At 40.7% G+C, this 27,415-nt stretch overlaps 1 protein-coding gene across 4 annotated transcripts in view; it reads right to left on the bottom strand.

Annotated features, from left to right (window-relative positions):
- Positions 1-27,415, bottom strand: part of ripor1 (RHO family interacting cell polarization regulator 1) — a 241,345-nt gene that overhangs the window by 60,532 nt on the left and 153,398 nt on the right. For all 4 annotated transcript variants that reach the window (XM_060923946.1, XM_060923945.1, XM_060923944.1 and 1 more), the window contains exons 4-9: positions 24,696-24,774; positions 22,603-22,626; positions 21,799-21,852; positions 7,860-8,009; positions 4,679-4,742; positions 4,448-4,491 (exon numbers count right to left, since the gene is read on the bottom strand). In XM_060923946.1, the coding sequence (XP_060779929.1) occupies positions 4,448-4,491; positions 4,679-4,742; positions 7,860-8,009; positions 21,799-21,852; positions 22,603-22,626; positions 24,696-24,774 (415 nt within the window). The remainder of the gene's footprint in view (positions 1-4,447; positions 4,492-4,678; positions 4,743-7,859; positions 8,010-21,798; positions 21,853-22,602; positions 22,627-24,695; positions 24,775-27,415) is intronic.

Here is a 27,415-nt window from a genome sequence, read left to right as displayed (position 1 = left end):
CAGCTAGAGCTCAGCACAGCGTATCCGCGTATTTTGAATGTTTACACAGCACCGGAGCTGACACGATCTGGATTGAATACGTGGACGCTGGCGGATTCCCGTTTCCAGGCGTTTCCAGGCGGTTTAATGTAAACGGACAGTGCATCCGCGAAGAAAATGAGACAGATACGGTCTAGTGTAAACGTAGCCTCAGTTACAACAGTTATTAATGGTTAATTTTTTAACCAGAAGACCCGCCTCGCCCTTTGATCTTGTCGTCTGATGACACAGCTCGTTACCTGAGATGGAATTTTTTTTTTAGCACGATCAGTAATTTGAGGAAAACCCGGATGTTATCATCGCAGGTAAGCATGGTAGAAAGATCATGGACATGTTTTTACTTCTCAAATTCAACGATATTTCATGATCTCCTTGTCGAAACCTACTTTGTTTCTTACGCTTTCATTTGACAGTCGCTATTTTGTATCTAAACATGCGTTTGAGAATCACGTGAGGTGTCGATAATAGTGATCACTTTCACTGGTGTCCACCATTATCGACACCCTGTGGAATTAAGTGACATTTACAGCTGTTATGGATCGATCTTTGAGTAACATTGTTGAAGTAGATGAAGTACTTTAAAAAAATAAAAGGGCTGCGATTTATAATAATTATTTTTCTGATTCATAACAGAATGGAATGCTTATAGAGTATTTGGAATCCTATTGCAATAAATAGAATTAGACCAGAATTAAATTCCTAGCATAGAAAAAAAAATTACATGCTTGAAATATTCAGATTTTTCTATTCCATTCAGAAAATATATATATTTTTTGTAATTTGTTGTAAATATCTACCACATATTACAACCCCGATTCCAAAAAAGTTGGGACAAAGTACAAATTGTAAATAAAAACGGAATGCAACAATTTACAAATCTCAAAAACTGATATTGTATTCACAATATGAACATAGACAACATATCAAATGTTGAAAGTGAGACATTTTGAAATTTCATGCCAAATATTGGCTCATTTGAAATTTCATGACAGCAACACATCTCAAAAAAGTTGGGACAGGGGCAATAAGAGGCTGGAAAAGTTAAAGGTACAAAAAAAGAACAGCTGGAGGACCAAATTGCAACTCATTAGGTCAATTGGCAATAGGTCATTAACATGACTGGGTATAAAAAGAGCATCTTGGAGTGGCAGCGGCTCTCAGAAGTAAAGATGGGAAGAGGATCACCAATCCCCCTAATTCTGCGCCGACAAATAGCGGAGCAATATCAGAAAGGAGTTCGACAGTGTAAAATTGCAAAGAGTTTGAACATATCATCATCTACAGTGCATAATATCATCAAAAGATTCAGAGAATCTGGAAGAATCTCTGTGCGTAAGGGTCAAGGCCGGAAAACCATACTGGGTGCCCGTGATCTTCGGGCCCTTAGACGACACTGCATCACATACAGGCATGCTTCTGTATTGGAAATCACAAAATGGGCTCAGGAATATTTCCAGAGAACATTATCTGTGAACACAATTCACCGTGCCATCCGCCGTTGCCAGCTAAAACTCTATAGTTCAAAGAAGAAGCCATATCTAAACATGATCCAGAAGCGCAGACATCTTCTCTGGGCCAAGGCTCATTTAAAATTGACTGTGGAAAGTGGAAAACTGTTCTGTGGTCAGACGAATCAAAATTTGAAGTTCTTTATGGAAATCAGGGACGCCGTGTCATTCGGACTAAAGAGGAAAAGGACGACCCAAGTTGTTATCAGTGCTCAGTTCAGAAGCCTGCATCTCTGATGGTATGGGGTTGCATTAGTGCGTGTGGCATGGGCAGCTTACACATCTGGAAAGACACCATCAATGCTGAAAGGTATATCCAGGTTCTAGAGCAACATATGCTCCCATCCAGACGACGTCTCTTTCAGGGAAGACTTTGCATTATCCAACATGACAATGCCAAACCACATACTGCATCAATTACAGCATCATGGCTGCGTAGAAGAAGGGTCCGGGTACTGAACTGGCCAGCCGGCAGTCCAGATCTTTCACCCATAGAAAACATTTGGCGCATCATAAAACGGAAGATACGACAAAAAAGACCTAAGACAGGTGAGCAACTAGAATCCTACATTAGACAAGAATGGGTTAACATTCTGTGGCAGTGGGGGCGTGGTCAAGCATCGGTCTGTGCCCGGAGGGCGGAGTCAGGGAAGGTAAGTGGCAGAATCACTGCACCTGATGTTGGTTAATCTGTGTTTGTGTGTCTTCCCCAGTGATCACGCCCTATATAAGGAGAGAGAGAGCAGAGGAAGGAGGCTCCCTCCCAACCACAACGCATGTGTGTGATAGTGTGAGTGAGTGAGTAAAAGCTGAAAAGCTAAATTAAGTAGAATAAGAAGTTTTCTTTGTGGAACTTAATCCTGGCCTGCCATCTTTCTGTGCTCCACTCATACGAACTGCAACACATTCCTATCCCTAAACTTGAGCAACTTGTCTCCTCAGTCCCCAGACGTTTACAGACTGTTGTAAAGAGAAAAGGGGATGTCTCACAGTGGTAAACATGGCCTTGTCCCAACTTTTTTGAGATGTGTTGTTGTCATGAAATTTAAAATCACCTAATTTTTCTCTTTAAATGATACATTTTCTCAGTTTAAACATTTGATGTCATCTATGTTCTATTCTGAATAAAATATGGAATTTTGAAACTTCCACATTATTGCATTCCATTTTTATTTACAATTTGTACTTTGTCCCAACTTTTTTGGAATCGGGGTTGTACAAGATCAGTAGACATTTTATATTTTGGTTTGAGGAACGGCATACGACCTTTGACCTGGATTTTCATGTGGTTACAATGTCAATTGCCTGTTGATATTTATTGTTAAACTACGAAACTAGAAATTAATACAAATAATGACGAATAAAATGTCTCATCTCATTATCTCTAGCCGCTTTATCCTGTTCTACAGGGTCGCAGGCAAGCTGGAGCCTATCCCAGCTGACTACGGGCGAAAGGCGGGGTACACCCTGGACAAGTCGCCAGGTCATCACAGGGCTGCACATAGACACAGACAACCATTCACACTCACATTCACACCTACGGTCAATTTAGAGTCACCAGTTAACCTAACCTGCATGTCTTTGGACTGTGGGGGAAACTGGAGCACCCGGAGGAAACCCACGCGGACACGGGGAGAACATGCAAACTCCGCACAGAAAGGCCCTCGCTGGGCACGGGGCTCGAACCCGGACCTTCTTGCTGTGAGGCGACAGCGGTAACCACTACACCACCGTGCCGCCCCTGAACAAAACGTGATCTATGAAAATACTTAGAAAGTGGGTAGAAAGTGGAACAAAATGATTTTCTGACACAGGTTAAACATTATCAGTTCATTTGTTTACAAACATTAGAATTACTTCCTCATTTACATAAGCACTGACATCGATATATTTATATAAAATATATTTTGTATTAAATAAGTCTATGTAAAACAAATTTTAAATAAAAAACTATGTTTTGATAATACTACATAGTTTTAAATAAAAACTAATTTGTTTATACATTTGACAAAGATGATAGAATGGCTATGGTATAAGTACGACTGGAAATTATTTTTGCATTTTGATACTGAATGAAGAAATGGGTTGTTCCATAAGGCATAAGTTTTCAGATCTAAATAGGCTTATGAAAGTGTGTTCCATAGCAGTAGGCAAATAATATATGAGGGGGAAGTTGTTTTTGTGCCAGATATTGGATGGGAAAAGAAAAAATGTTTGTGTGAATTTCCTATTTCAGGAATTAATATGTTAATACCAAACATGAAGAAAGATTTTACAAAGAACAATGTCTTTTTGTTTGTTTTCAACCTTTGAGGTGTTGAAAATTTATTACTGAAAATCTGGCAGAATGTTCTATTAAAGAAAAGATAAAAAGAAAATAGTCTTTGTGTGTGCTGTGAAGTGGTTTGAAAAAATGAAATCGGAATCGGCCAAAATCAGCATCGGCAGGTCACACTCCATGGAAAATCGGAAATCGGAATCGGCCCAAAAAATTGCAATCGGTGCATCTCTACTACATACTGATTTTTTAAAATAAATAATTATCTGGGTGTCGATAATTGTGGAACGGTGTCAATAACTGTAGACAAACGTGTCGATAATTGTGGAAAGGTGTCACGCGATCTGATACGCTAAGTAATCAGGAATCAATGTGCTTTTTTTTCCAGTGGAAGTTTGATTAATTATTCATGCACAATTTACATATTGAAAGTCTTTGCTACTTTTGCAACGGCCAAAAGATCGTTAAGGTGTCGATAATTGTAGCTGCCGCTCTACCTCTTTACCTTTCACCAGTTCAAGCACAAGACAAACAATACGGTGCATACTAAGAGAACAGACAGAGTAAAAAGGCCATCAAAAGAGAGAAAGAAGAAGGAAAGAGTAAAGAAATGAAAGCTAACCTCATACTGGTCTCCAGCACAGAGGCGCGCAAAGCCAGCCAGACCTGCAACGATGGCATGTTCAGTGTATACCTTCATATTTATTCAACATCATATATCTTATGAAAGTGTTGTTTAAATGTACAGATTTTGCATACAAAGAAAAATGAAACGCCTTCTTTAGTACTAGTTACAAAGCCAATACAAAAGTATGGGTAACTATTCTACAAGTACTAACAAGAAAAGACATACCTTTCATTTTGACATGGAACTCTCCGAGCTGGTTTTCTATCTCATTCTCCAGCATGCACATGTTCTGTAGAGGCACATTTCAAGAGAGTGGGTTTTTTTTTTTTAAATGCCCACACAGCTGTTTAGTCCCAATCCTTACTTTCACTCTTAAACACAGCCGTGATTTCAACTGTCAATTTTTTATGTTTCGATTTCACCAAGCATTTAAATGATCTTTGATCATTGTTGGCAAAGATTTTTTTTCTGACCACATTTCTTCCGTGAAATTAGCGGTTCACTACTATCCTTCCAGGTTTTAATAATGTGTTCAACAGTTCTTTATCCAATTCCAGTCATTTCAACAATCTCTTAAGTTATTTTCTTTCCTTGATGCAGGCCGATAATCTGACCTTTCTTTTCTAATCTGACACAGTAACATCTTTTCCATGAGCATGAGATACGTCTTCCGACACGTTTGATAAAGAAATGAGAAGCTACTCACTGCATCAGTTAGGGTTAAAAGAAATGCTGCCAGCTGAAACAAATAAACCACTGCTATATTTATCCAATCAAGGGCTCTTAAGTATTTTTAAGATAAGTATTTTAATCTAAACAGTGACTTATTTTCAGCCAGCCAGCATATTATGCATGAGGTTGAAATTTAGATTCTAAGTGAGCCACAGCTAGATCAGATTACAGTCATGTGAAAAAAAAAAAAGTACACCCTCTTTCAAGTCTAGGTTTTAAGTGTCAGGGCGTAATAAAAAAAAATAATCTGGTTCTTATCAGCAGGGCCGTAACTACCATTGAGGACACCGAGGTCATGTCCTCGGCATTTTTTTTCCCACGGTATTTTTTTTTTCCACTCAGAAATGTGAAATTAATAGATGATGAAAATCGTTCTGACTTTGATCGGTGGAAAATTCTAAATTCAGCTTGCATCCCCCTGCTCTCATTTGTTTGTCTAAAAATAAAGTCCACATAATCATTTTTAAACGAAGCTGAAATATCTGACATTGGAAACATTTCATATTAGTCAGCTAAGCACCACGGGATATACAAGAGTTGAGAAGTGTTCTCATCAAGGTCCGACTCCGCAGCCAGTCAGTTTGTCAATTAGTCGTGGAATCTGAAAATTGACATAAGATGAAGAAGTCTACTACACTAAAACAAACCAAACTCAGCTTTGGAAAGTCAACAAGTGAGAGAAAAAGAAAGAGGGAAGAAGGGGAGTTAATTTTGCCAGTCACTGACAGTTACGGGCCGGAATGCTTATGATCATTAACAGTGCAATTTTAATTAGCATTTCAAGCAACAACAGTCGAAGCCACTTATAGATAGGATTTTCGTTTTCCAGGCGGCACAAACTCTTTTATTCTGTCTCTCTCGTCTCGATTTGATTTGGTGCGTTTCAGATCAGAAAAGGCTGGACAGTCGTGACCTGTTGTTTATGAAGTTATTGGGTACTGACGAGACTTGAGCTATTTTGCTAACTTACCAGACTATAGGCTAACGTGAACCCAAGATGTTTTGATCATTGGTTGTATTTTCGAACGGAAATGAAAACGGGTAGCAAACTTATGTTCACATTTTATTTACAACATGATGTACCGCCTCTGACTGCTTTCTGTCAATCATGAACAGCCCAGCCGCGTTCACAGCTCCTCCTCCGATCACCAATAATAATAATAGTAGTAATAATAATAATAATAATGTTTTAAAATCAAATAGAGGACACTGGAGAGGGGGAGGATCAGCGAGTTGAAGAGAGAGAGCCAGGAGAGGAAGAGAAGGGAAGAACTGAGCCAGTAGAGGAAGAGAAGGGAAGAGCAGAGCCAGTAGAGGAAGAGAAGGGAAGAGCAGAGCCAGTAGAGGAAGAGAAGGGAAGAGCAGAGCCAGTAGAGGAAGAGAAGGGAAGAGCAGAGCCAGTAGAGGAAGAAAAGGGAAGAACTGAGTCATGAGAGGAAGAGATAACAGAATCAGGAGATAAAGATAGGGAAATAACAGGTGAAGATCAAGAAACTCCAAGTACAAGTTTGTCCATCCATGATCCGGCAAGCTATAAAAACAAAAGTTCCTACACAGATGAGGAGAAAAAGAACATTCTTCAGGGTAGATGGAGTAGGGACCAGTATAAATACCCCCAGCGTCAATTTGGGAAAAGGCTTCTGAGATATAGTGCTGAGTGGGAAAAAAAAACACCCCTGGCTACGGTACTCTCCATCTGAGGATGCTGCATATTGTTGTGATCGTGCAGTTTTGAAATTGTTAAAATAAACATGTTCACCTACATGTTCATCTCCTTGTTGGGCTTGTGATTTTGACTCGTTTCCAAAATGTATGAAAAGTCACCATATTAGGACTTTTTTTTTGGCAAATAAGATGTATCGCAATGTTTGACCTCGGTATTTGAAAAATCCTGGTTACGGCCCTGCTTATCAGGTCTTAAAATTAGGCAAATACAACCTCAGATGACCAATAACACATGGCATATTCACCCTGTCATTATTTATTTAATACAAATTAGCCAAAAAAATGCAGTAGCAGTATGTGAAAAATTAAGTACACCTTTACTGCTTCCATAGAAATTATGAAGGCAATTAGCAGCCAAGTGTTGCTGAGCAAATTAATTTGATTAATTGATCATCAGCAAGTGTGGCCACCTCTTAAAAAGCATTAGTTTTGGCAGTTTGCTGGTCTGGAGCACTTAGGTGTATGTTAACAAAATGCCAAGGAGGAAAGACATCAGCAATGATCTTAGAGAAGCAATTGTTGCTGCACATCAGTCTGGGAAGTGCTATAAGGCCATTTCCAAACAATTTGAAATCCAAAATTCCTCCACAACAATGTGAGAGACTGATAAAATCATCCAGAAAACAACTGTTTCAAGTTATTGCTGCAAAAGGTAGTTCTACAAGCTATTGAATCATGGGCTGTACTTACTTTTTCACACATGGATTCTGCATTTTCACTTAATTTTTGTTAAATAAATAACAACATGGTGGAATCTGTTGTATGTTGCTTTACACTTGAGTTTAGATTTGCATAATTCTAGGACCTGGTAAGGATCAGATGATTTTTTGTTATGTCTTGATTGGTAAAACCATGTAACTGGAAGAGGGTGTACTTTCTTTTTCACATGATTGTATGTTACAAATGACAGAATTTCACATTGTCTCAAGCTTACTTGTATGCCACTCACCTCTGTGTATTCTTTGAAACCCTTGTTGGCCTCTGAAAGACTCTCTCTGGCTTCTCGGCTACCCGGTGAAGCCGTGTACGCCTTTACCATCTTATTTGCTCCATCCCGCAGTCTTCGCTGCATACAGTACGCTTCATACAACTCGTCAATCTGCACACAAAGAAACATAAGGAATACAGACTGGCATCAACAGCTGCATACAGACTTACAGATATAACTACAGAGTCACCACTGCTATTGCATTGATGAATTACTTAAAGCTAGACTGCCTTTCAGATTTTTCAGGTTTAGATCATAAAAAGAATTTTCCCCGACACTCAATTATTTTTGTTTAGTGGACCGAAAGCTACTGAATTCGAATCACAGACTTCCAATTTTATTAGTTTTTTTTTAAAATAGAACAATTAATGAATATAGGGTCTTAAATTCTGCGCTATTTTTTCCTGCTTCACCATGACGCAATACAAGATACTACATCATGCATCATGTGGTGGGCTTTCCCCGTTCGCTCAAGGCATTGTGGGATACAAATTTGAAACAGGAGAGGAAAATGGAGGATGCGAATGAAACGTGAAAGACCGACTACAGTAACGGAAAGCAAGAAAAAAAAGACGTTATGTTGCGAAGGAAAGGAAACGCAGGACCAAACTAATAAATATCGGCGGTCAGCGAGCACCTCGGTGTGATCAGCTGTTCGTTTAGCAACAGAATGATGGAACTGTCAGTGCACGGTCAAAGGTAAACCTGCGCATGCGCACACGGACTTCCTCTGTCTGCTTGACTGCGCGAAGCGAGCGATTTCATGCACATTATTTGCTCTGGAATCCCCTCAAATTAAATAACTTCCCAGCCACAGAATGGCCTGATATTTTGTGAGATATTACAGAAATAAACATATATCACAATGACCAAATTTCAGAGGGAACTAAATTTCACCGATTTTATGAAATCGAAAGGCCGTCTACTTTTAAGCACAAGTAACAGTCCTGGTAGAAAAAAGATTAACCCAGGTAAAATTACACAAACCGATCCTATCATGGATTTAAAAAAGGGCTAAAATACCTTATAGGTGGAAAAAAAAAGAGAGGTCTGGTGCTGATTATGATTATCACATGCTCTATTTGTATATGTTACTGAGAATAAAAAGGTGAATAGGTTTTCACTATATTACACCAATAATACAAATTTCCACACTGACACAACGATATTACAGCAAAGGCAAAAGATTTAAATCAAAGTCAGGACCAACATGTGCTTGTTAGCCATGTGGATTATGTTCAGCCTTTAGCTAGCATTAGCAATTATTCAACTTAGGCTACATCCACACAACAACGGCAACGAGATTTTATTTAAAAAAATATCGCGTCCACATGGGCAACGGATCAGTAAAATATCAGGTACATATGGCAACGCAACGCTTGCTGAAAACGATGCAATACACATGCCACACCTCTACGTGCGCTGTAAGATGGTACCATCAGAGACACCAGAACAATAGAAGAAGTAGGACGCATGTGTATAAACCCCTTCTTCTACCCGGCGTGAAGCACTCACAGGAACAAGCACACAACAACAAGAAGATGGCTGTGACTACGCGAGGAAATCGTGCCTTCTGTGTGTACAAAGTAGTTTTATTAGTGTGCATAGTTTTATATAACTTAATTTTCTTATTGTGTGAACATTTTAAAAAGCATTTTTATATAATTTATATAACTTTTTATATTGTGTGTGAACATTTTGAAAAGCAGTCTTATCCAATAAAAAAAAGAAATTCAAGAAATGGTTCAGTTACTTGTTTATTTAAAAGAAAAGCTGTATACAAAAGTGAATGCAATGCAGTGGTTCATACAAAACAGCGAGAGTGCTGCTTGTTCTAGTCATGTGGTTGTGACGTCATCGTAAACAAATCCGTTCTACTCATCCAGACGACTTCGCAATGGCGCTGTTGCCAGATTTTTACACTCTGGAACCCGTTCTCGTTTTGGGGCACCCAGAACGCCGGTGCCGTGTGGACGCCAGGCCAAAACGATAAACAATTTTATCAGATTCACCTGAATCCATTGCCGTGTGGACAGCCTCTTACATACTGTGTTTAAAATAATAAGCCTCATCATGCAAGTCAAGATAATAATATTATTACAATACTACGCCAAAGTCGACATCCTAAACTACAAGTATTACTGAAAGACAGCTGGTGATAATGTGCGAGATTCAATGTTAGCGAATGCTATTTCACTACTGAATTAGTAATGATGCCGATTTCCACATAATCCTGAGCCTATAATAGCACTTAAACTGCAATTCCATGTGAATGCCAACAATACGTAGGCATTAAAAAGTCTGTTTGAAAGTTGTTTTAAATTTCAAATAGCCAAGTCCATAATTTCTGCCGAATTTTGTTCTTAATTCCTACTTCAGTTTTTCTAATAGCAATTAACCACATAAGCATGTGATTTCTATTGTCTGTGTAGGATGGTTTCAAATGTCACTTCCATGCTGCAAAAATGTCACATGCATAATTTTTGAATATTGGTTTGAAAAATGTTTCCCCCACCCCCCTACAAGAGGTCACATGACCAGATGGATAAACTGAGACTGATGCTAAGCTTGTGCAGGCAGTGAAATACTTTGCAAGCCAATATGAATTAATATCCAGTATAGACACTGATCAGCCATTTCACTATGACCACTGACAGGTGACATGATTAACACTGATTATCTCATTACAGTGGCACCTGTCAAGGGGTGGGATATATTAGGCAGCAAGAGAACAGTCAGTTCTTGAAGTTGATGTGTTGGAAGCAGGAAAAATGGGCAAGCGTAAGGATCTGAGTGACTTTGACAAGGGCCAAATTGTGATGGCTGGATGACTGAGTCTGAGCGTCTCCAAAATGTCACACCTTGTGGGGTGTTCCTGGTATGCAGTGGTTAGTACCTACCAAAAGTGGTCCAAGGAAGGACAACCAGTGAACTGGTGACAGGGTCATGGGTGTCAAAGGCTCATTTGTTCACATGGGGCACAAAGGCTAGCCCATATGGTCCAATTCCACAGAACAGCTACTGCAGCACAAACTGCTGAAAAGTTAACACTGGCTAAAACAGACAGGTGTCAGCATTAACTTTTTCAGCAGTTTTTTCAGTTTGTGCTGCAGTAGCTCTTCTGTGGGATTGGACCATATGGGCTAGCCTTCGTGCCCCATGCGAATCAATGAGCCTTTGCCACCCATGACCCTGTTGCTGGTTCACTGGTTGTCTTTCCTTGGAACACTTTTGGAAGGTACTAACCACTGCATACCAGGAAGACCCTACAAGGTGTGCCATTTTGGAGATGCTCAGACCCAGTCATCTAGCCATCACAATTTGGCCCTGGTAAAAGTCACTCAGATCCTTACGCTTGCCCATTTTTCCTGCCTCCAACACATCAACTTCAAGAACTGTCCCCAAACCCAGTGAGGATCTTCCCAATGGAACCTCCCTCTGCAGGAAAGACTGGGTCATATTAAATCATGCGAGAGCCAAGGTTGGCAAAACAGGAGACAACCTTCTGAAGTAGGGACTCACCGCAAGCGCAAGGGTGCGTGCCCCTGTCGTAAACCTGTCCAAACCATGGATCACCTACTCCGAGGATGCCCATTGGGCCCAAGCTGCTCCAACCAAGACCTTCTGGAAGCTAACAAAACTGCCCTAGTGTGGATACAGTGGTGGCCTGATAAGATATGATCATGAACTTCACAAACTGACTGTTCTCTTGCTGCCTAATATATCCCACCCCTTGACAGGTGCCATTGTAATGAGATAATCAAATGTTAATCACTTCACCTGTCAGCGGTCATAATGTTATGGCTAATCAGTGTATACACAGTATATGAATGTAAGTCACATGCAAATCACTGGCACTTAACTAGATCTATTAATCAACATAGAACATAAAATGTGACTGCTTGCCTCAGTCAGTGCGTTTACATGCACATCCAAATCGAGCTACTGTCGGTAATCGAGCTAAGGGTCCCAGCAGGGGTGCCAGAGAAATCCAATCCTACATGCACACAAGGAAATCGAGCTATTGTGTGAGGTACATTGTGCACCCGAACCACAGGTGGCGCTACACGCCCCATCATGTTGGTACACTTCTGGTTGTCATCATGAAGAAGAGCTATTCAAGAGTATAAACAAAGTTATCAGTTCCGTGTTTACAAGAAGAACGACGACCAGGACAGCAACATCGAGATATATTATATATATTCAACTCCTTAAGCTGAATGAGCATGAACTCTATCTCCTCATTGCTCCAGAAGTGCACGTTTCTACTACTGTTGTCATGCCGACCGAGGCTGTTGTGTTTCCCGCTTGTGGTCTTGTCACTCATCACTTCCGGAAGGGGCAGTGCTGAAGTAAGTAGCTCGACTACGTAGCTCGATAGGGTTTACATGCACTAAGTAGCTCGGCTACAATCGCATAATCTAGGTCGCGTAGCTCGATTACGAGAAATCCAGTTCGGTTTGATTTCAGCCAAGCTAAGGTGTTTCCATGGCATTTAGAACTTCGATTTCAGTTGAGCTACGTCAGAAATTCGATTTTCTCTATGTGCATGTAAACGCACTGACTGTGTCTGGACACACTTGTTACCTACAGTAACGAAAATTACCTGCGAGTAATCTTCATTTGACTTTATTAGGGCCAATGATGAGTGTATGCGTGTGTGAACACACAACGAATAAAGAAATAACTGCACTGCAGGTAGAATACAGATGGTGATTAACCTGATTAGTACAAAAATATGCACAAAGCCTCTCTCAGCCTCTCTCAAACACGCACATGAACACATAAAAACAATCTGTATTTACTTTCATTAGGCCTTTATTACTCGATGAATTTTATTATACCTGCTATACATAATTAATACTTTATTGATCTGTCTGCAGTGCCTTTGGCAATCCTATTAAACCACAAGCCAGTGACACAAACAGGAAACTCCTTATATAGTCAGCACTCAAGCAGACACCCTCATGTCATAGATATACTAATTCTGTTCATTACAGACACCAGCAATATAGTAACCAAGCACTAACTCTAGTTGATCGGGATGCACTTTATCAGTCAGGCATGAAGTGTGTGTTCTGCTTATCAGAAGAGATGTGTATCCTAGTCAGATTACTTCTCTCACTAAGACTCTTTGTTATGTTTCAAATCACTGGTTTTACACAGAAGAGTTGTGGCACCTATAGTTCAGGGGACACTGTTATAAATAAATAAGGAAACAGAAGTGTGTGTGCAGGGCAGGAGCACGCTTGGGGTTTGTTCACGCAACTGAACTTTGTGTATTCGTTATGTGCTTTTCCGGCGGTTTGTATTTAATATGTTTAAGTGAAACCACTGAATATTCGATCGAACAATTTTCTTATTGCGACTGACGAGACATAACACTATCATTTTAGAAGAAGAAGAAACCTTTGTCACATGCACACTTCAAGCACAGTGAAATTCATCCTCTGCATTTAACCCATCTGAAGCAGTGAACACACACCCAGAGCAGTGGGCAGCCACACTAGAGCGCCCGGGGAGCAGTCAGGGGTTAGGTACCTTGCTCAAGGGCACTTCAGCCCAAGGCCGCCCCACGTTAACCTAACTGCATGTCTTTGGACTGTGGGGGAAACCGGAGCACCCGGAGGAAACCCACGCGGACACAAAAGGCACAGAAAGGCCCTCGCCAGCCGCTGGGTTCGAACCCGGAACCTTCTTGCTGTGAGACGACCGTGCTAACCACTACACCACCATGCCACCCAATTTTATCGCCCAGGCCTAATTTCTTGTATCTTTATTTTGTACATTTAAGATAGAGATTTGGAAGGTTGTCAAACTTGTTGGTTGTGCATAGGCTTGTAATACTCGAGTCCAGGACTTGCACCATAATTTTAAGGACTGGTGACTTGATTTGGACTTGAGCACTGATGACTCGTACATTAACTGCATTCGGACTCATAAATTGGAGACGAGGACTCAGATTTTTTCTTTATTTTTTGTAACATGCCATAATTTGGCATAAGATATTTATAGTTATATCTACATTAAATTTTTGTACTAATTTCGTGCAAGAGTGTCACACCTGTGCACCTTGGCGCATGCATCAGATAGACTCTCAAGCACGCTCCAGACAGCATGTGCGCTGTAAACAACTTGCACCTGCACAGGATTAAGGCACAATCAGCACGCCTATATAAAGACTGTGAAAGCACACTTACAACCCCGATTCCAAAAAAGTGGGGACAAAGTACAAATTGTAAATAAAAACGGAATGCAATGATGTGGAAGTTTCAAAATTTCATATTTTATTCAGAATAGAACATAGATAACATATCAAATGTTTAAACTGAGAAAATGTATCATTTAAAGAGAAAAATTAGGTGATTTTAAATTTCATGACAACAACACATCTCAAAAAAGTTGGGACAAGGCCATGTTTACCACTGTGAGACATCCCCTTTTCTCTTTACAACAGTCTGTAAACGTCTGGGGACTGAGGAGACAAGTTGCTCAAGTTTAGGGACAGGAATGTTAACCCACTCTTGTCTAATGTAGGATTCTAGTTGCTCAACTGTCTTAGGTCTTTTTTGTCGTATCTTCCGTTTTATGATGCGCCAAATGTTTTCTATGGGTGAAAGATCTGGACTGCAGGCTGGCCAGTTCAGTACCCGGACCCTTCTTCTATGCAGTCATGATGCTGTAATTGATGCAGAATGTGGTTTGGCATTGTCATGTTGGATAATGCAAAGTCTTCCCTGAAAGAGACGTTGTCTGGATGGGAGCATATGTTGCTCTAGAACCTGGATATACCTTTCAGCATTGATGGTGTCTTTCCAGATGTGTAAGCTGCCCATGCCACACGCACTAATGCAATCCCATACCATCAGAGATGCAGGCTTCTGAGCTGAGCGCTGATAACAACTTGGGTCGTCCTTCTCCTCTTTAGTCCGAATGACACGGCGTCCCTGATTTCCATAAAGAACTTCAAATTTTGATTCGTCTGACCACAGAACAGTTTTCCACTTTCCACAGTCCATTTTAAATGAGCCTTGGCCCAAAGAAGACGTCTGTGCTTCTGGATCATGTTTAGATACGGCTTCTTCTTTGAACTATCGAGTTTTAGCTGGCAATGGCGGATGGCATGGTGAATTGTGTTCACAGATAATGTTCTCTGGAAATATTCCTGAGCCCATTTTGTGATTTCCAGTACAGAAGCATGCCTGTATGTGATGCAGTGTCGTCTAAGGGCCCGAAGATCACGGGCACCCAGTATGGTTTTCCGGCCTTGACCCTTACGCACAGAGATTCTTCCAGATTCTCTGAATCTTTTGATGATATTACGCACTGTAGATGATGATATGTTCAAACTCTTTGCAATTTTACACTGTCAAACTCCTTTCTGATATTGCTCCACTATTTGTCGGCGCAGAATTAGGGGGATTGGTGATCCTCTTCCCATCTTTACTTCTGAGAGCCGCTGCCACTCCAAGATGCTCTTTTTATACCCAGTCATGTTAATGACCTATTGCCAATTGACCTAATGAGTTGCAATTTGGTCCTCCAGCTGTTCCTTTTTTGTACCTTTAACTTTTCCAGCCTCTTATTGCCCCTGTCCCAACTTTTTTGAGATGTGTTGCTGTCATGAAATTTCAAATGAGCCAATATTTGGCATGAAATTTCAAAATGTCTCACTTTCGACATTTGATATGTTGTCTATGTTCTATTGTGAATACAATATCAGTTTTTGAGATTTGTAAATTATTGAATTCCGTTTTTATTTACAATTTGTACTTTGTCCCAACTTTTTTGGAATCAGGGTTGTACTTTGTGAAGTATTGAGTTCCGTTGCTGATACATTACCAAGCCTTATTTCCTTCCTTGTTTGTTTTCCTGTTTCTCGTCTTTGATTCTGCCGAGTCTACGATAGCCTGTTTGTGCCTCGCTCGACCTGTTGCCTGTTTCACTGTTTTATGATTTTGCCTGCTGTTCTGGATTGTTTATCTGTCTTCACTTGTATGAATAAACACACCTTCTGCACTTACATCCCTCTCCCAACCATCTCTGACAGAATACTTCGCACTCCCTGATAAAGAGAACGCACATTCACCTGTTCATACGTCATGTTCAGGAACAAACTAATGTTAATGGCGCTAAAATGTCTGGAGAGAACACCCCAGGATTGTCCGCTTTGCTTATACAGACTTCTCGTGCAGTGGGGAAAAAATGCACTGCCTGTGTGTTCCATATGTGGAAGAACTATCGAGGAGATGACGGGGACAACCTCGAACTTCAATCATTTGGTATGACTCCACCCAGAGAAGGAAGTGCCATGCTATGTTCATTGCCCTGTTGATAGTGGGGCTTGCTGAGCAATGAACTAGCTAGTGTTAACCCTCTCTCATGTTGTTTGCCCTGTTGATAGTGGGCAGGGCTTGCCAAGCAACGAACAAGCTTTTTATCTGTAGCCTATTAACTAAAATGGGGCAGTCGAGCAGTAATGTTAGTCCAACACAATAGCAGAGACGCTTTCACATAAAGGCAACAGCAGCCACCGTCGAATGGTGCGGCTGGAGTCTTGTTCTCAGACTCGACTCGGATCAATAGTGGAACCGACTCGGAAAGCTGCATTTGTATCTAAAGCGCACCTTCTTGCGAGGACAAAGCAAGCATTTTCAAAACACACACACCTCTATTAAGATCTGCCATACACTTGCACATGTGCAACGTCCCTACAGTTTTAAAACCACTCAAGCCGCATCCTCAGCTTATCAACTTTTCCATAAATCTGAGTTTCCAGACTATGAATCAATCACAAATAGAATATTATAAAAATAGTATTTATCCTGTTTTTCATGTTGTACATGGTAAATCTGAATCAATACCCTCTTTTTTAACACTGAAGAAAACAGATTAGTGCATTATTAGCACAAATGACTGAAACCAAGTATTTTATCAGTTTTTTTCCTTCAGTCTTATGAGTTTATTTATTCAAAAACACGTACTGATGATTCAGCAATGCCCATTCGCTAAGCAGTTTTTCTACAAATGCACTTCAGGCACACATTTTGCAGAAATTGTATTTTACACGGTCATGCCAGGAATAAAAGGTCATAAAAAGGTGACTACATGAAGCAGTTCTGATAAGACTCTCACATGACTGGTATTGTTAGAGGGTGAGATAAAAGATGCAGACACACAGAGAGCTTAGTAGGGAGATGGATGTATAATCCACAGGATTACTAGAGACAAACACTCCCTAACCACACAGACACAGAAGCAAGCAAGATGGGTATTTAGAAAGATGGACAGATAGATATTTAGAAGGATGGATGGATATTAAGAAGGATGGATGGATGGATATTTAGAAGGATGGATGGATAGATAGATGGATATTTAGAAGGAAGGATGGATGGATGAATAGACAGACATTTAGAAGGATGGATGGATGGATATTTAGAAGGATGGATGATAGATGGATATTTAGAAGGATGGATATTTAAAAGGATGGATGAATGGATATTTAGAAGGATTGATGAACGGATGGATATTTAGAAGGATGGATGGTCAGATGGATGGATGGATATTTAAAAGGATGGATGGATGGATGGATGGATGGATGGATATTTAGAAGGATTGATGGATAGATGGATATTTAGAAGAATGGATGGATACTGTAGATGGATATTAGAAGGATGGATGGATATTTTAGATGGATGGATGGATGGATGGATGGATGGATATTTAGATGGATTAATGGATGGATGGATATTTAGAAGGATGGCTGAATGGTCAGATGGATGGATATTTAGAAGGATGGATGATAGATGGATATTTAGAAGGATGGATGGATGGATATTTAAAAGGATGGATGAATGGATATTTAGAAGGATTGATGAACGGATGGATATTTAGAAGGATGGATGGTCAGATGGATGGATGGATATTTAAAAGGATGGATGGATGGATGGATGGATGGATGGATATTTAGAAGGATTGATGGATAGATGGATATTTAGAAGGATGGATGGATATTTAGAAGAATGGATGGATACTGTAGATGGATATTAGAAGGATGGATGGATATTTTAGACGGATGGATGGATGGATGGATATTTAGATGGATTAATGGATGGATGGATATTTAGAAGGATGGCTGAATGGTCGGATGGATGGATATTTAGAAGGATGGATGGATATTTAGATGGATGGATGGATGGATGGATGGATATTTAGGATTCCCAATAAGGGATACATATGTTCACAAATGGAAAGCAGCATTTGGAGCAGGCTCATGAGATGCCAGTTTCCTGAGGCAAGGAAAGAGCAGGAAAGGCAGACAAGAAGCAGAAGCTTGAAAGATTTATTGCACTGAGAGACACACAGAGAGACCTCACTCTCCTCTTCACTCACAAAACAAAAACACTCATCTGGAGGTGTTTAGAGTCGTGTACTAATTGTCCTGGCGGTGAATATTTGCAGTCTGGTTTATAACATTCACAGCTGGTCTTCTCTTAAATACAAACTTTAGCTAGGGAAGGGAAACAACTACAAACATATCTGGACCATTAATATCAGTTCAGTGTATAGACAATAAATTAAGAATGTTTCTCTCTTTCTACACATCCATATAAAGTGTGTGTGTGTGTGTGTGTGTGTGTGTGTGTGTGTGTTTATATGCACACACAGTGCTCAGTGTAAATGAGTACACCCACTTTGAAAAGTAACATTTTAAACAATATCTCAATGAACACAAACAATTTCCAATTTCAGCAAAGCTTTACTTATCAGTCAGAAGCAAAAGTGGTACAAAAATTTAAGAAAGATGGAACTGCAACCATCTCACAGAGACGTCCAGGTCGTCCACGGAAGTTAACACCTCGACAGGAGCGTCTTCTGATAAGGGTTGAAGAAAATCTGCATGCAAGTTCACTGCAGTTATCTAAAGAAGTAGAAAGCTAAACTGGGGTGACTATTTCCCGTGACAACAATACGGCGTACACTGCAGAGGAATGGCATGCATGGATGCTGTCCACGAAAGAAGCCTCTCCTAAAGCCCAGGCACAAAAAAGCCCGCCTAGAGTTTGCCAGGGCCCATGCTGACAAAGATGAAGACTACTTCTATCCATCCATCCTTCCAGCAGGACAATGACCCTAAACATGCTGCTAAAGCTACACTGGAGTGGTTTACAGGGAAACATTTAAATGTCTTGGAATGGCCTAATCAAACCTAGACCTCAATCCAATTGAGAATCTGTGGCATAACTTGAAGATTGCTGTACACCAACGCAACCCATCTAACTTGGAGTTGGAGCAGTTTTGCCTTGAGGAATGGGCAAAAATCCCAGTGGCTAGATGTGCTAAGCTAACAGAGACATACCCCAAGAAACTTGCAACTGTAATTGCAACAAAAGGTGGCTCTACAAAGACTTTCAGTGGGGGTGAATGCCTATGTACACTCCAGATTTCTGTTTTTCATCTTAATTATTGTTTGTGTCACAATAAAAATAATTTTCACCTTTAAAGTAGTAGGCATGTTGTGTAAATCAAATGATGCTAACCCTCCAAAAATCCATTTTAATTCCAGCTTGTAATGCAAAAAAACAGGACAAACACAAAGGAGGATGAATACTTTTGCAAGACACTGTACACCACTGTGCTGCCCTATACATATGTCATGAATATATAATATTTACTCCCAGTGGTTTCACCTCTCATAAACTAATGGAGAAGGAGGAAAAGGAAGTGAGAATGAAGGCCACTTCCTGTGCAGCAGATGTCTGGATGTCCTCTGGCCTATGAAATTAGAAGTCCGTTGTTCAGTGAGAGGGAGAATTCTGCAACCCATATCAGTGCATGTGTGTCCATGTGTGCCCATTTACTGCCAGACATATTTCATCTGGACATATACAGATACGCGTCATTGCATGCGTGTCCATTTGCGGTCACACATACTTCCTCATTGACCTCTTCTGTACATTTAATTATTCATATACAGTATGTTCATGGAGGCAACGATCAGAACGTTTACATTTCTCCCTAATTTCCTCTTGGCCAATTTCCACCAGCCAGCTTTCCCCTTTCCTATGACAGCTGCCAAGGGTGAAGGCTAATGAGACACGTGAAGCCAGCCAAGTGCATCTTCTCCAACTGCTGCTTTGCTGCATCACAGTGCCATGTAACACGCTCAGAAGAAAGTGCTATCCGCCCACTTCAATGTATATGATCTTACAGAAGCCCCAGATTGGCCAGTGTCACTGTGATTGGCAGGGGAGGAGAGTCTGCCCTCCCACACAGAGAGCATGGCCAATTTTCTCCCTTGGACTCCCGGCTGTGGAATCATTAGGATTCAATCTCCAGATGATAGAACAAACACTTTTCTGCTGCGCCACTTCAGTCGTTTGAGTCTGTTCAGTTAAATGATTCTTACGGATTCATTCTGGTGCATGCTTTGGCCAAATCCTTGACTTGCAAGTGACGTCAAAACAAAGTAGAAACCTGGATGTTGGCCGTGTTGGTTGATATACAAATGTGGGGTCAAGTGACATCCCATACAAAACATAGTCACGCGTGTGCACCTCTCTTTGTTTTTCCACTGCTTTAAGCGTTCTTTTAGCTATGCCATATCTTTGTGCTGTATATGGTTGTGGTCACAACAGTACTCGTGACCGTGGCACGTTCCGATTTTTTAGAATTCCATCCGCTCGTGCTTTCTCAATAATATCATGGAAGAATTTTATTTCGTGCTGCTAGAATCTTGCTATAAAATGAGCGTTCTCTTGTCGTGGTTCACTCGGTTGTTGTTATAATTTTAACACGTATTACCATTTCGCTTCTAGGAGCACCAGCAAAAGTATATGATAGAAACAATCCAGACTGGGCACCCACTCAGAAAACGGGCTATGTTTCGTCCAAGGTCGGACTTGATTCTTCGGCAACCAAACCAGAAAGAACGCGATATCTGGGTACTCGATGGTCGGTAGAAGTGTCTTATCTTCAGAAATGTCTGACTTTTTTCAATAACATGGGTCAAAACCACACATATCTATCTTCTCTTTGGATCAAATCTTTGCTTGACTTTTCAAATCGTGGTAATACTGAGAAAATTCAGCGTTGGTTATAGACATGCTTTCAGCCGCTGCCATCCTAGTTGCTTTGTATATCCACCAACATGGTGGACGCTCATGACGTAGCGCATTTTGATCACGTGGTTGCAAGTCATCTATATACTCATATCATCTCTAGCCGCTTTATCCTGTTCTACAGGGTCGCAGGCAAGCTGGAGCCTATCCCAGCTGACTACGGGCGAAAGGCGGGGTACACCCTGGACAAGTCGCCAGGTCATCACAGGGCTGACACATAGACACAGACAACCATCCACACTCACATTCACACCTATGGTCAATTTAGAGCCACCAGTTAACCTAACCTGCATGTCTTTGGACTGTGGGGGAAACCGGAGCACCCGGAGGAAACCCACGCGGACACGGGGAGAACATGCAAACTCCACACAGAAAGGCCCTCGCTGGCCACGGGGCTCGAACCCGGGCCTTCTTGCTGTGAGGCGACAGCGCTAACCACTACACCATCGTGCCGCCCCATCTATATACTAACAATCTTTATTGCATAACATGATTTTATGTATTGAGAAAAAGAACTGTTGCACAGCCAGAGCAACAAAGACGAAGATATACATACACACACATTCCTGATTTAGTACAGAATTGTTAAGATCACTCTCACCTAACTGAAGATGGCAGATTTTAAAGGGCTTATATTTAATTTACTAAAATTGAATACCTATTGACGTAATGCTAACACAGTAACGGTTTTCAGCTTGTGATAAACACTGCGACTAATATTCATTCTCTATAAATGTATTGTCTAATTAACAGATATATAATTATACCCGCGTGCTTACCTTACTGAGGTGGAACTCCAGTCGTCTCATGAACCTCTCAATCACCTTGACTTGCTGCAGGAAATAGCCATTAAACATCATCATTGCATAACACTTCAAGAGTTTGACAGATTTTTCTTTTCTTTGTTTAAGCCCCCCCCCCAGTGTAATATTAAAAAAAAGAAAGAAAAGGAAAAAACAAGAATAATTCCCAAATGTATGGTATTTTTCTAGTCCATTTCATCCCACTCTTTTTTTTTTAAATCTAATTAAATAAAAAGAAAAAAATATTGAAGATTTAGTATTCAGGAATGTGGTAAAAATCTGTAAATTACCATAAAACATTTCTACTACACCAGTTATTTCATGGTTTTTGTTGATGGACTATACATTCTTGGAAAATAAAGTACATTATTGTACCTTTAGGGGTACAACGGCTAGTCACTGGGACAGGATCCTCGAAGGTACTTATTTGTACCCTTTATATACTGATTGGGAATATATATATGTCCCTTTTTCACCCTACAAAGGTACACATAGTTCCCTTGAAGTCCAATAATGAGTCCTAGGGGATACATTGTACCGTGGGGGACAGAAATTGACTCCTACTGTACCCCTGTTTCTGACAGTGTAGATAAACAAATATCATATCCAGTTATGTTATATATCAGTTCCAGAGAGTAAGTCAGACCTGTTGCTAATAATCACATCTTGTAATTAGGATAAATCATTAAGTATCAGTGCTTGGTTTGTTTTTGTAGCTGAGAGGGTTAAATATCCTAAACCAGTAAAATCAGTAGCAGTAAGAGACAGAGTCTCCCTCACCTTGTCCAGTTCATAAAGAAATCCCTGTAAGCAAACAAAGACCAAGAGAGAAAGGAAAGATTAAAATCAAACGGAGACAACCATGGGCCATATTCAAACACTTCTCCTAATGCCATAGCTCTGCTTAAAGCCTCGTACTTTTTGATTTAGATTTGCATCCCCTTGACTTATTTACATTAGATCCCACGCATCTGAGTTCTTAATTATTGCTTTTTGTCACCTGCTGGGAAAGAACAGTTTTAGAATATGTTCAGGAACACTAAGCATGTTTATACAGTGGTGCATGAAAGTTTGTGAACCCTTTAGAATTTTCGATATTTCTGCATAAATATGACATAAAACATCATCAGATTTTCACACAAGTTCTAAAAATAGATAAAGAGACCCCAGTTAAACAAATGAGACAAAAATATTATACTTGGTCATTTATTTATTGAGGAAAATGATCCAATATTACATATCTGTGAGTGGCAAAAGTATGTGAAACTTTGCTTTCAGTATCTGGTGTGACCCCCTTGGGCAGCAATAACTGCAACTAAATGTTTGCGGTAACTGTTGATCAGTCCTGCACACCGGCTTGGAGGAATTTTAGCCCGTTCCTCCGTACAGAACAGCTTCAACTCTGGGATGTTGGTGGGTTTCCTCACATGAACTGCTCACTTCAGGTCCTTCCACATTTTGATTGGATTAAGGTCAGGACTTTGACTTGGCCATTCCAAAACATTCACTTTATTCTTCTTTAACCATTCTTTGGTAGAATGACTTGTGTGCTTAGGGTCGTTGTCTTGCTGCATGACCCACCTTCTCTTGAGATTCAGTTCATGGACAGATGTCCTGATATTTTCCTTTAGAATTCGCTGGTATAATTCAGAATTCATTGTTCCATCAATGATGGCAAGCCGTCCTGGCCCAGATGCAGCAAAACAGGCCCAAACCATGATACTACCACCACCATGTTTCACAGATGGGATAAAGTTCCAATGCTGGAATGCAGTGTTTTCTTTTTTCCAAACATAACGCTTCACATTTAAACCAAAAAGGTCTATTTTGGTCTCATCCATCCACAAAACATTTTTCCAGTAGCCTTCTGGCTTATCCGCGTGATTTTTAGCAAACTGCAGCTGAGCAGCAATGTTCTTTTTGGAGAGCAGTGGCTTTCTCCTTGCAACCCTGCCATGCACACCATTGTTGTTCAGTGTTCTCCTCATGGTGGACTCATGAACATTAGCCAATGTGAGAGAGGCCTTCAGTTGCTTAGAAGTTGCCCTGGGGTCCTTTGTGACCTCGCCGACTATTACACGCCTTGCTCTTGGAGTGATCTTTGTTGTTCGACCACTCCTGGGGAGGGTAACAATGGTCTTGAATTTCCTCCATTTGTACACAGTCTGTCTGACTGTGGATTGGTGGAGTCCAAACTCTTTAGAGATGGTTTTGTAACTTTTTCCAGCCTGATGAGCATCAACAACGCTTTTTCTGAGGTCCTCAGAAATCTCCTTTGTTCATGCCATGATACACTTCCACAAACGTGTGTTGTGAAGATCAGACTTTGATAGATCCCTGTTCTTTAAATAAAACAGGGTGCCCACTCACACCTGATTGTCATCCCATTGATTGAAAACACCTGACTCTAATTTCACCTTCAAATTAACTGCTAATCCTAGAGGTTCACATACTTTTGCCACTCACAGATATGTAATATTGGATCATTTTCCTCAATAAATAAATGAGCAAGTATAATATTTTTGTCTCATTTAATTAACTGGGTTCTCTTTATCTACTTTTAGGACTTGTGTGAAAATCTGATGATGTTTTAGGTCATGTTTATGCAGAAATATAGAAAATTCTAAAGGGTTCACAAACTTTCAAGCACCATTGTAAGTATGTTTCCACCAGAGAAATCAGGGCTCATGTTAGTTCCTGTCCTGTAGTTATACAGATTCTCCATTCATAGGATGGAGCTCATCATGCTGAAAGTTGCTGATTGGTCAAAAGCAAGCTCCCTGGAATATGAAAGTGACTTTGTAATCATATGGTTTAAAAAGCTGCATTCATGTAAACGTTTTTATTGTAAGATCTCAGTCACTTTCTCTTACCAGACGCGAATTTCTCTTCGATTCCTTCATCTGACGGTTCAGACTGTCGAGCTCCATCTGATGGACCTGCAGATAAGACCTGGAAGCAAAGAAATCAGTGCTTAAACCCACACCAGTGTCTGTCCAGCTCATGCTAAGTGACTCTTATTTCAGTCAGTGAAGTACAGAGTCTCTGAAATAGTTTTTTTTTTTTTTACTGCACACAGCTCAGCTAAACTAGAATGAGATACACTAAATATTGTAGTATATTTATTGCAGTCTGCACCATTAAGACTGATAATGGATCAACTTATGGCTCTTTATGGGCTGCTCTAAGTGCTCTGAGCAACTCTTTATATTATCATATCATCGACATTTTTCATGCCTGAGGCCATTAATTACGAATGCAGTTCGTGTCTTTTGCATGGGATGTAATTAGATACTCATTACACCGTATCCAGATGTGTTTCATTGTCGAGATTTTGGCTGAATATTTTCTTTTTTGCGTTTTTATACAGTTAACAGTAATACAGTCAAAAGGTCTGGGACACCTTCTAATTCAGTCATTTCTCTTTACTTAGTTGAGCGGTTCTTGACATAATATGGATTACTGCAGTTGTGGTGTGGAATAGGGCCATTTACTGTATTTTTTAATTTACTATTTACTGTTTGATCTCAAATGCATTAAGAAAGCAAGAAGTTGCACGAATTAACTTTTGACGAGGCACGCCTGTTAAATGCAAAGTATTCTAGGTGACAACCTCATGAAGCTGGTTGAGATAATGCCAATAGTGTGTCAAGTGTCATCAAGGTAAATGCTGGCTACTTTGAAGAATCTAAAATGTGAAACATATTTTAACACTTTTTGGTTTACCACATAATTCTATATATACTCGCCGGCCACTTTAACAGGAACTTGTTCTTGATTCTAAGATTCCTGTTCTTGGCTGGCAGGACTGGAACCCAATGTGGTCTTCTACTGTTGCATGCTGAGATGCTTTTCTGCTCACCACGGTTGTAAAGAGTTGCTATGAGTTACTATATCTTTCCTGGCAGCTCAAACCAATCTGGCCATTTTCCTCTGACCTCTCTTATCAACAAGGCGTTTGTTTCCACCCACAGAACTGTCGCTCAGTCGATGTTTTTTGTTTTCTGCACCATTCTGTGTAAACTCTAGAGACTGTTGTGTGTGAAAACCCCAGGAGAAAACCTCAGCAGTTTCTGAAATACTCAAACATCTGGCACCAACACCCATGCCACAGTGAAAGTCACACTTTGAGATCACAATTTTTCCCGTTCTGATTAGATTAAGTATGTGTAGGAAATGGCAACCAAAGTGTACAAGCACACAACAGTAAAATTGGACCAGTTTAAAAATCACTGCTCAATTATTCCAGACATGTTTTTGTGAATGACACTAAAAAATAAAAATAAAATCAGAACTCATTATTGAAATTGGCTATGATGCCTCAGAAGATTTATGATAGCTAGAACTCCATCCATCCATCCATCCATCCATCCATCCATCCATCCATCCATTATCCATAACCGCTAATCCTGTGCAGGGTCACAGGCAAGCTGGAGCCTATCCCAGCTGACTATGGGCGAGAGGCGGGGTACACCCTGGACAAGTCGCCAGATCATCGCAGGGCTGACACACAGACAAACAACCATTCACACTCACATTCACACCTACGGTCAATTTAGAGCCACCGATTAGCCTAATGTCTCTTGGCGTTTCAGCCTTGCGCATGTACGGCGTATCAGGATACATGGCAGTACGAAAGGAATGTTACAGCATCACCGGCTTACATAGCTAATACACTAGGATGCGTAACACGATCTCCTTGTATACCAGGATGCGGCATATTTTTAAGTCCGCTCTTAAAAATCCATAGCACATACTGTATGTAGTAGCTTTGATATGTCATGCGTATGCCGTAGAAACGAAAGCTATGCAGCAGTGATGCAGCGGGAACGTTGCTCGAACACCTATTACACCGTGTGAATGCTTTAGTTGACATGCAATGCAAATCTGGCGTGCACTGTAAATAAAAAGGGCTTAGACATGAATTATTTAAATTTTGTAAAGCAAGCAAGAGACCCTTATCATGAAAGCCTGCTCTCCAAGCTTTGAGTCCAGTGAAGCCATTTAATTCATGATGTAGCCAGTCTTAATAAGGCGCGCACGCAGTCTGGAGTGCGCCCGAGAGTCCTGCGCAAGGAAGGAGTTTTTGTCGAATATTTCTTGGATTTTACACAAACACTAGGTAAGAACCCATCATTTTGAAGACGGTGCTGCAGTGGAGAGGGTGAGCAGCACCAAGTTTCTGGGTGTGCACATCTCTGAAGACCTGTCCTGGAGCAACAACACCGCATCACTGGCCAAAAAAACCCAACAGCGTCTGTACTTCCTCCGCAAACTGAGGAGAGCAAGAGTCCCGGCCCCCATCATGCACACATTCTACAGCCATCGAGAACACCCTGACCAGCTGCATCACCGTGTGGTACGGTGCCTGCACCGTGTCCTGCTGCAAGTCTCTGCAGCGCATCGTGAGAGCAGCTGAGAGGATCATTGGTGTCTCTCTCCCTTCTCTTATGGATATCTATAACTCCCGCCTCACCCGCAAAGCCATCAGGATTGCAGGTGACCCCACCCACCCATCTCACAGCCTCTTCAGCTTGCTGCCATCGGGGAAGAGACTGCGGAGTCTCCGGGCCAAAACCAGCAGGCTCAAGGA

This window comes from Neoarius graeffei, chromosome 6, assembly GCF_027579695.1.
Source record: "Neoarius graeffei isolate fNeoGra1 chromosome 6, fNeoGra1.pri, whole genome shotgun sequence".
Lineage (NCBI taxonomy): Eukaryota > Metazoa > Chordata > Actinopteri > Siluriformes > Ariidae > Neoarius > Neoarius graeffei.
Note: the sequence above shows the minus strand (reverse complement) of the source record. Positions and strands in the feature narration are given on the sequence as shown.